At 33.5% G+C, this 12,292-nt stretch overlaps 1 protein-coding gene across 1 annotated transcript in view; it reads right to left on the bottom strand.

Annotated features, from left to right (window-relative positions):
* Positions 1–2,780: 2,780 nt before the first annotated feature.
* Positions 2,781–12,292, bottom strand: part of LOC129220545 (astacin-like metalloprotease toxin 5) — a 32,453-nt gene continuing 22,941 nt past the window's right edge. The window contains exons 4-6 of the mRNA XM_054854976.1: positions 6,705–6,813; positions 5,744–5,919; positions 2,781–3,099 (exon numbers count right to left, since the gene is read on the bottom strand). Coding sequence (XP_054710951.1) covers positions 2,873–3,099; positions 5,744–5,919; positions 6,705–6,813 — 512 coding nt within the window. The 3' untranslated portion in view covers positions 2,781–2,872. The remainder of the gene's footprint in view (positions 3,100–5,743; positions 5,920–6,704; positions 6,814–12,292) is intronic.

The raw sequence follows: 12,292 nt of genomic DNA, 5'->3' as shown, positions 1-12,292 counted from the left end.
GACCATCCCAATGTCTGAATTATTGCAAAAGCAAAGCAAAGAGCGAAAATTGAAAGTTATTTTAAAAGCCTTGCTTGAATTAATTACAAATATTTTATTTGTTAACAAACATAAGATGGCAACAGTTAAAAATTTTAAATCATTGAGATAATATTACCGATCATTTCCATGCAATTAAAATCACGAGAAATACGCAGACGACAATCTATTACGATTTATCTTTCTTATTGTTGCATTAATAAAAATATTTTTTATTCGCAAAAAAAAAAAAAAAATCAACACCTCTTGGAGCGATCGGCGTCAAAATTGAACCAAAGCCTGTTTACATATGGATTCACATATATTCCAAATTTCAACCAGAACGTAGCATTACTTCTTGAGATAGGGCACTCAAAATGGAAAAAAAGAACGGGTGATTGCGCTACCCCCCTTTTTAGCTGTTGACACAAAAATAAAATCAGTTCTTATACCCACTAAGGGCTACTTGCCGATAAATTTTTCTTTCATTCCGTTCATTATTTCTTGAGATACAGCAGTCACAATTGACGACAAAAAACGTTCTATAGCTCAACCCCCGTTTGAGTTATTGACACCAAAATTGAATCAGCATCTGTTCCTGTTAATACCAACATATGGACCAAATTTTGTTTGATTCCGCCAGTTACTTCCTGAGGAATAGCAAGCATGCGTAACTCGAAAAACGTCCCATTGCTCCACCCCCCTTGGAGGAATTCGCGCCAAAAACTAATGGGCACAAGTTCACATAGGGGCACATATGTGTACTAAATTTCGTTCGATTTCATGCGGTAGTTTTTGTTGTAGAGCGGCCACAAAAAACTGGTCACACACAGACGTGACACACATACATACACACACACAGACAGACAGACATTTTCCAAAAATGATCGAAATGGACTCAGCACACCTCAAAACGTTCGAATCCGTCAAAATTCGAAATTCGAAAATTTGCACGAATCCAATACTTTCTTCTATATATTAGATATAGATGAAAGTAAAAACCCAAAAACAAGAAACCCCAAAGAATATTAACAATGTAAAGTGAAAAACATATAAATAGGAAAAGTTGAACAATATGAACATTAAGATCAATAATAGAATGGGCAGTAACTGCTACGTTATCAAAGAGCTAGAGCAGTTGGCATGTTATAATAATTTGCAGTTTTCTATAGAGATCGGTAACGCACAAGTCAGGGAGTATTTGCATTTTTATCAAATTAGCAAGAATTTACTTGCTCATTTCAACTAATAAACTGTTTAAGCCTACCTTAAGTTACCTAAATAGTTTAAGTAATAAACTATTTAAGCCTTACTGAAACTATTTAAGCCTACCCCACAGTTAAAATAAGCAAGTAAATTCTTGCTAATTTGATAAAAGTGCAAATACTTACTGACTTGTGCGTTAGCAACCTCTATAGAAACCTGCAAATTATATAATATGCCAAAACTGCTCCAGCTCATTGATAACGTAGCAGTTATTATATTATTTATCTTAATGTTCATATTGTTCAACTTTTCCTATTTACATGGTTTTCAATTTACATTGTTTATATTCTTTTGGGTTTCTTGTTGTTGTTTAGTACACTTGCCATTGTGCTACCTACGAGTGTGACATTAAATTGTATAATATATATATATATATATATATATATATATATATATATATATATATATATATATATATATATATATATATATATATATATATATATATATATATATATATATATATATATATATATATATACATACATATGTGTGTGTGTGTGTGTGTGTGAAAAGGGAGCTCCAAACCCCCACCCCGCTTCGCTTTTTACTTTGCGATGACCCAAGATGTAACACCCCCCTTCCCCCAAAGCCATCGTCCAGTTACACCACTGAACCTATCTACACTATATGACCAAAAGTATTGGTCGTATAGTGTACTTACAAGAGTTATTCAAATTTGGCTCATTAGTTTGCTGATAACTTTCTAAACTTTTGAGATATTGATGTGGAATTTTCGTATGAGTTGAGGCATCTAGTTATGTATTAAATGATGAAAGTTATAAATTGCTATCTTTCTCGCATGCGCAGTGATAAATTAATTGCTTTAAATGTCCATATTTTATCGAATTTTCAATATTTTAATTTCAAATTTTAGTATTATACTTCTCTTGTAGGCTGTCAAATTTTCTGAAAATTTCATAGACTTTGATGAGAAACTTTGCGTGTTATGAGCCTAAATCCTTCAAATAAAATTTGTAGTTTGAAAGAAATGCTTATATTTTCGTGAATATCAGTGATACCTTCTCAAAAGTACGAAAACTGATTGTACATGGTAAGCTAACTAATTTCTCAAATTTACAGCTTATTCTGATCTATTTACGATGAATGATGAAGAAAAAACATTTTTGTTTTCCTCAATTTGTTATTGACCCCGAAACGCAAGGATGATATAATATTCATTGGAAATTGACAGCTGGAGCATACCTGTTATGTGACAAAAGTTACAAAACAATTGGTCTTTTATTTCTTGAGAAATCGATAAAAATGTGAATTTTTGAATGTGTCCCAATACTTCTAGTCATATAGTGTATTAATGTATGTAAGTTTATTTATTAGTGCATTTTTCCTATTTTTATGCAAAAAAAAAATATATTTTCAATGACAATTGCCAGAAATTTCAGGAATACTTCAAATTGCCTGAATGTTCAGGGTTCCCTGAGGCCTGTGAATTATGACAAGACGAAGAGTGAAAGTTCGGTGAAATAAACTTTCTACTGTTTTATGAATGAAGGACCACATAATTTAGTTTATTATCCCTATCAGTTGTTGACAGTGGAATAAAAGTTCAGGATTTCCAGAAGCAGAACTAACGGCAACCGTAGAGCGTGTTTATTCCTTGGATGTCGCTCTTGCTCAACTTGTGCTTGAAGGTGATGTCCTGGAGAAACCGGCTCTTCCTTCCTACCATCGTCTTCAACCTCCTCCAGTCCCTGGAGAAAGTGTAGGACCCTGACAGCATGATGGAGTCGTAGTCGAAAGGAGTCAAGAGGCGGTTTTCTTCTGGCCGCAGCTTAAAGAATTGACCCCCCATTCCTGGAACATAAAAAGAAAATTTGTTCAGACTCCGCCGTATTCACTAAAATTATTTGATCAAGAATCTAATAGAGAAGTGAGCTTGCTGGTTCTAATTACATTACAGTCCCTTTTCCGAACCCAGGATTTCCTAGGAGGGCTTTTTATTTTTTTCCTATCCTTACCTGCATTGTCAGGAAAACATACCTATAGCCGCATCGTCATGAAACTTTTATACCTCACAAATGTCCACTCCAGCTCCGAAATAATCGGTTGGAAAATTTACCGTTCATATGTGAAACTAGTATGTTGTGGCCATCACGAAACTTTCTTCTATATTTTTCCTTTTTCTGATCCCTCCCCATGCTTGACGAGGAAGCAATATTCCTAACAGAAACAAAATTACACATGCAAAAACTTGACGACCATCCCAATGTCTGAATTATTGTAAAAACAAAACAAAGAGCGAAAATTGAAAGTTACTTTAAAAGCCTTACTTGAATTAATTACAAATATTTTATTTATTAACAAACATAAGATGGCAACAGTTAAAAATTTTAAATCATTGAGATAATATTTCCGATCATTTCCATACAATTAAAATCACGAGAAATACGCAGACGACAATCTATTACGATTTATCTTTCTTATTGTTGCATTAATAAAACTATTTTTATTCGCAAAAAAAAAAAAAAAAAAAATCAACACCTCTTGGAGCGATTGGAGTCAAAATTGAACCAAAGCCTGTTTACGTATGGATTCACATATATTCCAAATTTCAACCAGAACGTAGCATTACTTCTTGAGATAGGGCACTCACAATGGAAAAAAAGAACGGGCGATTGCGCTACCCCCTTTTTAGCTGTTGACACCAAAATAAAATCAGCTCTTATACCCACTAAGGGCTACTTGTCAAAAAAATTTTGTTTGATTCCGTTCGTTATTTCTTGAGATACAGCAGTCACAATTGACGACAAAAAACGTTCTATAGCTCAACCCCCCTTTGAGTTATTGACACCAAAATTGAATCAGCACCTGCTCCTGTTAATGGCAACATATGGACCAAATTTTGTTTGATTCCGCCAGTTACTCCCTGAGGAATAGCAAGCACACGTAACTCAAAAAACGTCCCATTGCTCCACCCCCCTTGGAGGAATTCGCGCCAAAAACTAATGGGCACAAGTTCACATAGGGGCACATATGTGTACCAAATTTCGTTCGATTTCATGCGGTAGTTTTTGCTGTAGAGCGGCCACAAAAAACTGGTCACACACAGACGTGACACACATACATACACACACACACACACACACACACACACACACATACATACACACACACAGACAGACAGACATTTTCCAAAAATAGTCGAAATGAACTCAGCACACCTCAAAACGTTCGAATCCGTCAAAATTCGAAATTCGAAAATTTGCACGAATCCAATACTTTCTTCTATATATTAGATATAGAAGAAAGTAAAAAGGTTGTGCACGAAAAATCAGTTTTACCCAGCTTCCGTATTTATGATGAATTTTACATTTACAAAAAGAGAAGGCAGTGGTGGCCTGATCGGTAAGGGAACTCGTGGTAAAAGGGTCCCTGGTTCGATCCTAGCCGGTCGAGGATCCACCGTCTTCATTAAGGGTGACTGGGGGACGTTAAATATGCTCATGGTCACAGAGTCCTCCAAGTGAAAGGATACCTCTGAGGGTGCTAAGCCAGGAGTTATTCGGCTTCAATCGTGTAAAGCTTCAAAGAAAAACTTGAAAAAAAAAGGAACTATACACAAACTTTGATATTAAAGTTAATTTAAATCAGATATGTATTTTCTTCATTTTGCTTTTTATTATTTTTCTACCAATGGGAGGGGTTAAACCCCTAAAACCCTCCTTTTGATCGTGGCCTTGTACCCTTGCTTCTGGTCCTGCGTCTGCATAGTGAACACAAGGCAATAAACAGTCTGAAAATTTCTTCCGCACTGTGTCCAAAAGAGCTCTTTGTTCTAGAATTGACGTTTTTCAAATTCATGGAGGAAAATACGCCATTCTCAAAGATATCATGATACAAAAGCGATACCTTCATGAAAATATTAGTCTTCATTAGCATAAAAACACAATTTTCTTGAGGGCCTTAAAGGAGGGGGGGGGGGTAGTTGCTGAACAAAAAAGGCATCGTTGAGGCAATTAAAAAAAAAACAGAGGTTCAAAAAGGTAACGTGTACTTCGAAAGGGAAACAGGCTTCTTCAAAATACAAACAAGGTGTTCTAAAAGGTGAACAGAAAGTGTTATTACTTTTTCAAATAAATCTGGGGTCACCTCTCTCTATATATGTCTAGTCTTGAAAACCAATCAAATCAGGCAGATGTAAAAGTTGTAATGCTGAGTACGTGCCCTAGACTGTGATTCTCCTGTTACCTCGTCCATCGCTCAGAAATACGAAAAAAAGGTGTTTAGGTGAAAACTACCATCCTAGACAAACACACACACACACACACACACACACACAAAGTTTAGCCGAATGTTCAAGTAGATAATGAGCCATCCATCTCTGTCCGATCTGTTCTGTTCGTGGTAGAAACCGAGGATGTACCCTAATTCATGGACCATGATTCCCTCGGTGCCTCTTCCCTCGCTCAAAGATGAAAAAAAAAAAGCTGAAACTTACCATCTTTCACATTGTCCCAGTAGATGATGAGCCATTCATCTCTGTCCGATCTGTTCTGCTCGTGATAGAAACCGAGGACGTGTCCTAATTCATGGACTATGATTCCCCTGGTGCCACATCCTTCACCCAGAGATACAGGCTGTTGACCACCTATTCGACCTATATAAGAATAGCACCTATGGGGGAAGAGATAATAGTCATTTACTCATTACGACGAAGTTATGCACTCGATGTTGCTAAGTATGAAAAAAACCCGGGAGTAAAAGTATTTGATAAATGTTACGTTGTAGATAATAAGAGAATTTGCTGAAATGCGGTCCTTTTTTTTTACAAACAATAGGAACGATTGTTGTAAGTAATATTGTAAGATTAAACATTTACATTCTGAGTGCAAGAACATTTAGAATTATAAATTGTTTTTAAACAAATTTAAGTGTCCCAAACCATTTTCAAACTCATTATATAAATCGATGAGCGTCGAAGTTTTTTCATCCCCCCCCCCTTTTTTGAGGAAGTATAAAAGTAACTTGTTATTGCTTCATACATAATTATTGATTATGAGTCAATATTAAACTGTTTCAAGAGTAAACGTCTGGGAGAAATAGTCCCTCAACATACTTTTCTCAAATCGTTACTCCTTCATCTGTTGCTGAAAGAGTCGTCTCAAGCGGAACAACTTTTCCTGAAAAATGTCACGAAATTTGCCTTTCAGTCTTCAAGAATTATCATGGCGTCTTTACCCAGAATACCTTCCCAAAATGCCCCACCCAAAGTTTGGCTTCAAAAAATAAAGACATTTTCTTGAAGACAGCTGAACAGCGAACAAAATAACTTAAATGTTAAGTCAGCAGTGTGGCAACCGCTTCCATAATGAGCAGGAGGAGTTTCGAAGTTTTATCAGAGAAAAGTTGACGCAAATCCCGTCCATGTCATAAACTCGAATTAAAACTGGAATACATACCCTTCCCCGGGGAAGAGCCTGATGTAGTCTGTTTCATTTGTCCTAGGTACAAATCTAAGGCAAGTGTTCTTCTCAAACTGGTTGAAGGCCGCCTGAAGCGTGGGTTGAGCTGAGAAGAAAAATAGTAGGTATTTAAAATTTAACTGAAATTTATCTCCTAAGAGTACCTGAAAGCAATCAGTCATTAGGCCATTGAGCAAAATATAGGAAAATAGCATTCTACTTGGAACCTTTATTTATTTATTTATTTATTTATTTTTTTAAGGAATAATTTTAAAACATCGGGGATCCCAGGACAGAACCGGATACTAAGTTTTAAAAAATGTTTTAAAATTAAAACGAGCTGATGTGTGCACCACATGACTTCCTTCTACGCCATTTTAATAATAATAGTGCCATGGAGTAAGCAAAGAAACACTTTAAATATTTTTACCCCAAGTTTGTTGCGAAGTGAAGCAAAGAAACGTTTTATACAGATTAATTTTCCTAATAATGGACATTTTAATGTGATTCAATGGTTAACTCTCTAAATATCGCCAATAGTAGCTAAGATAAAACCAAATTAAAAAAAATAAAAAAAAAACGCCAAATTTGTTGCCAATTTGGCGACAAAACTTGACTTGGTTCGATCATTCCTCACTTCCTTACACTGTCCCCATACGGGTCATTCCATGTCAAATGAAGTTTTTTCATCACATTTTTGTATTTCTTTGAAATTTGGCTCATCGATTGTACCCTTCAAGGTCATCAAAAGCCCAAATTTTTAGATTTTTATCTCTTATATTTTTTTATTTATGAGACTTTGATTTTTAGAAAAACTCTTTTTTTTTTCATGAATGCTTGCACATAAAATTGACGATAATTCAGCACTAAATATAGATAGAAAGATTTGGTGAAAAGCTTTTTAAAGTACATTAAGTGCTGTTTAATATGATATGCATCATGACGTATTTCGTAAAAAATTTAATTTCCGAACATTTAAATTTAAGTTTAAAATTTAAATTTCTCAGAAAACATATAATGAGTTTTTTTTTAAAAATCCCAAAATATTTTGTGTATTTTATCTTTATTTGTGCAAAATTTCAAGTTGGGGTCTCAATAGGACCATATTTTTATGAATTTTTGAATAAAATTTGACTTAAGAAATAGCGATATTTTCCAGTTTCTATTTAGTTAAATATTGCATTCTCTTGCTAGTGATGGTCTAGTGAGTAGTAAGTAAACATGACTATAACAATATGAGCTGGGATAAACTTGTACATTGGTAAGTCCCCCCTCCCTGCCACCGCCGCACCACCACTTTTCATCCTTTTTTTTTTTTCAAAACTTTTTTCAAAATTTAAAAAAAAAAAAAAAAAAGCCGGTACTTAAGAAAAAAAAAAGAAGGGAAAAAAAATGAAAATGAGATATTTGTGGAACAAATAAGAGGCCAGAGAGAGAGAGAGTTTGACTGAAATTTTTCTGACACAAGGGAACATATATTTCTATTATCTCTAAATCAGAATCAGAAGTCAAATAAAGAACGATCTTGGGAACTGTCTCATATTAAGTAAATGAACTTTTTTCTAACAGTAAAATGAGAAAGATCTGTAGATTTAAATCTTCTTGAAAAGGAGTAAAAGCCTAGCTGTTTGATAAAGATATATTGAATGCATTAATCGTTTGATTAATGAAGAATTTTCTTGTAACTATGCTGTAAGTGCGGAGTAAAATGCGCATGCTGAAAAATTATAGAAGCGTCTATGTTCAAAATACGCATTTACTCTAATTTTTACACAAAAGGTAATTTTTAACAAAACAAATATTTTTTTGCTCACTTACCACAAAAGACATTTTCTTCACAAATGTCATAAATTCCTTATTTACATAGAGAGCAAATTAAGTTGCATGGTTAAATTCTGCTGATTTTTTTACTGCGTAAAATTACCACTGCGAAACTTTCACCCACGAAAACTTTTTATAGTATAAGTAATTTTTGATACTTCCTACGGTATTTTTTGGTTGCTAGCTATTCTCTCCCTTTTTCGACAATGAAGCTCGAAGTAAATTGTAGAATATGTAGTGTGAAAATTATTGCAACAAACAACGTCGTGATCTCACTTCTATGCATTTTTGACTCAACAGAAGAGCAGATCAACAGCTCTTCCTCAGGCTCAAATTAATGGCTACGAAACTAAACATCAAAATATTTTAGACGCTCGGATATGCACCATGTAATGTTTCCATCAAATTTAATCAATCTTTCCGATGATAAACTTCTGAGGAAATGAACGCTTTCAAATTATTTCATCTGAAAACATTTTATTCATATCATAAGTAGAGCTTTTTCAGAATGGCTTCAGGGCTGTCATTCTCTGTGGAAGCACTAAAAACGGTGCTTTGCAATGACAGACTAAATTATTTAAATGTAAAATATGTCAGGAAGTATGCAAATATTTTAATGATTAGAGTATCGGAAGTGCGAGAGATCAATAAATTAAAAAGAAGCAACATTTGCTTGAAACCGCTTGAGCATGAGACTTCATCAGAAACAGGCATGTTAAAAACTCCTCCATTACAATATTTGTTTTTTTCGAGAACTCCCAGGGTTTCACGAACTCCCAGGATTTCACGAACCACTGGTTGGGAGCCGCTAGTATAGAATGAGGGGAAGCAATCTGGAATGGAGCTTAACAACGTGGAAGGTTATGTTCAAAAGAGCAAAGTTTTTTTTTTTTTTCTCTATAACTGCTTTTAATATATGTATAGATAGATCTCGTTGCATTACTCTCCTTCACAGCAGAAATTAAAAAGAAAACTAGCAATAAAGAAAAGAAAAAAAAAGTTGCACTCCAGATGTTGTAGAAAGACAGTTATGTGTGGACAGACACATGATATAATACTTTGATTTATTTGTAGTTTTGTGTGAAAAGAATAAAAAAAACATTAAAACAACACGGGGGAAACACTATTTTGCTATGATCTTGGTGTAAACATTTTCTTCCTCCTTCCAAAATTGAAGGTTGGTGCTGCGGTAGAGAATGAAATGAATCATAACTTTCTTAATCAGATATTGAATTATTCAAGTTCACTTTGTGAAATTATGATCTAAAAAAAAACCACTTAGGCTGAAAAAAAAAAGGAAAACATGTGGGGTAAAATTAATTTTTAATTCAATCCCCAGGTAAGGCGAAGTCGTGATACTAGTATAGCGTTAATCATTTGTTTGAGTGGGGGGGAGGGGATGTATTTCGTTTTGTTTTAAAGAAAAACATTTACCACATTCTAATAAGTTTAGTATTCATTTTGTTTTGTTTTATTTTATTTATTTATTTATTTATTTTTTAAAGATTAAAAGAGGTGGTGGCGGGGGGGGGGGGGAGGCGCTTACCAATCTACAAGTTCATGCCAGTTCATTTCAAGCATAGTCATGCTTACTTACTACTCATTTGACCATCACTAGTAAGATAACCCCGTATTTAACTAAATATAATCTGAAAAATATCATTATTTCTTAAGTCAAATTTTATTCAAAAATTCATAAAAATATAATCCTATTGAGATCCCAACTTGAATTTCGCACAAATACAGATAAAATACACAAAAATGTTTGAGACCTTTTTTTAAAATTCATTATATGTTTTTTGTGAAATTTAAATTTAAATTTTCAAAAATAAACTTTTTTTTTACAAAACTCGTCATGTTGCATATCATATTAAACAGCAACTAATGTACTTTAAAATGCCTTTTACCAAATCTTTCTATCTGCATTTGGTACTGAGTTATCGTCTATTTTATGTTCAAGCATCCATGAAAATAGCAGAATTTAAAAAAAAAAAAAAAAAAAAAAAAAAAAAAATACTAAACACTTCTCATAATGCACTCAAAAGGACAAAATAACTTTTCTGGGTCAGAAAGGACAATATAAAAATTCCTGTAGTTTTCGAAAATTCCAAGAATGACACCACAAACGAAGGAAAGTGCGGCTCAAGTCTTGAAGAGAATTTCTCTCTTATCATTATCTAGCTTTCAATCATAACTTTTTAGTGTGAAACATGCATATTTTTCTTATTGGGAAAGTTTGATTTGAAATGACTAGAACCGCACTTTTCTTCGTTTGTGGTGTCATTTTCTTGGAATTTTCGAAAACTACAGGAATTCTTATATTGTCCTTTCTGACCCATAAAAGTTATTTCGTCCTTTTGAGTGCATTATGAAAAGTGCTTAGTATTTTTCAAAAAAATTATGCTATTTTATCCTTTTTAGTGTTAATGTATTTCAGATATTGAATAACTTTAACCCTCACGAAACTTCCCCTTATTTTTTCATATACAGTGGCTCCCAAAAGTGTTAGTACACCTACGACTTTCAATGAAATAGACTCTTATCCATTGGTTAGAATTAATATTTCGGAATAGGTATTTTATTATAAGATCTATGATCTATTTTTAACAAAACCACATGAAAATTTTTAATAAAACATTAAAACATATTTTTTTAAAATCAAAAACCAAAACGTGCCGGAAATTTTGTCTCACAAAAGTCTTTGTACACTTTGAAAAAATATCAAAAAATTAGTAAATAATCTAATTTTTTACTAAGTTATTATTTAGTAGAATATCATGCAGAAACAACAACAGCTTTTAAACGTCTGGGAATAGATTTTATTGTTTTTTCTTCCTTTTTTTGTGCAATTTCTGAGTAAGTGTTCAGCCGCACCACGAGTCTTACTGTTTCTAATTCGCTTTTCGTTTCAATGGTGTATTTTCGTAATCTAGCCACCAGATATCTCCAAATATATTCCATTAAGTTTAAATCTGGCGATTGAGGAGATATGTCTAAGCTTAAGGACAAATTTCGAGGCACCAAACGCGAACGTGTGCTTCTTATCGTTATCTCGATAAAAAACAAAGTTGTTTCTGATTACCAAATTTTTGGCTAATAGTTTGAAATTGTTTTTTGAAATATTTAAAGGAACATCATAATTCATTATTTCACCAAAAAATTCCAAATTTCCAAGTCCTTATGTTGAGATGCACCCTCACACAAGAACACCTTCATCGTCCTGATTAACTGATCCAATTAAGTTCTTAAGATTAAATTCCTCAGTTTTTTTCTTCCATTTACAATTATACAACAATTTAACCCAAAATGTTGAACTTATTTTCATCTCTCAGTAAGACGTTGTTCCAAAGCGTTTTGAGCTTATTTATCATTGATTTTACGACGGAAATCGTAAGCTGACCGTTTTTCGCACGAACAAGAAAATTTCTGAGGGAATAGGTCCCATTTAATACAGCTAATCATAAACCTTGGCGAACAATTTTAGGTAAAAATTAAACTTAAAATGTTTCATTCAATTCTGCAGAAACTTTTTCAGTTCTGAAATGTGTATTTTTCATGTTTTTTTTTTAACTGTAAACCTCCGATCACGCTTTGTTAACTTTGCCATTTGACCTTTTCTTACCTTGTTTTCGATCCGATTCTTGTCTTTAAAGCATTTTATCAAGCACTTCACTATAGAATGGTGTAAATTAACCAATTTAGAGACATTTCAAACCAATTTACGGCTACTGTGAGGGAAAAAAAATCAAATTTCGAATCGTGTT

This window comes from Uloborus diversus, chromosome 4, assembly GCF_026930045.1.
Source record: "Uloborus diversus isolate 005 chromosome 4, Udiv.v.3.1, whole genome shotgun sequence".
In the NCBI taxonomy this organism is placed as follows: domain Eukaryota; kingdom Metazoa; phylum Arthropoda; class Arachnida; order Araneae; family Uloboridae; genus Uloborus; species Uloborus diversus.
This window is presented reverse-complemented; position numbering and strand designations above follow the sequence as displayed.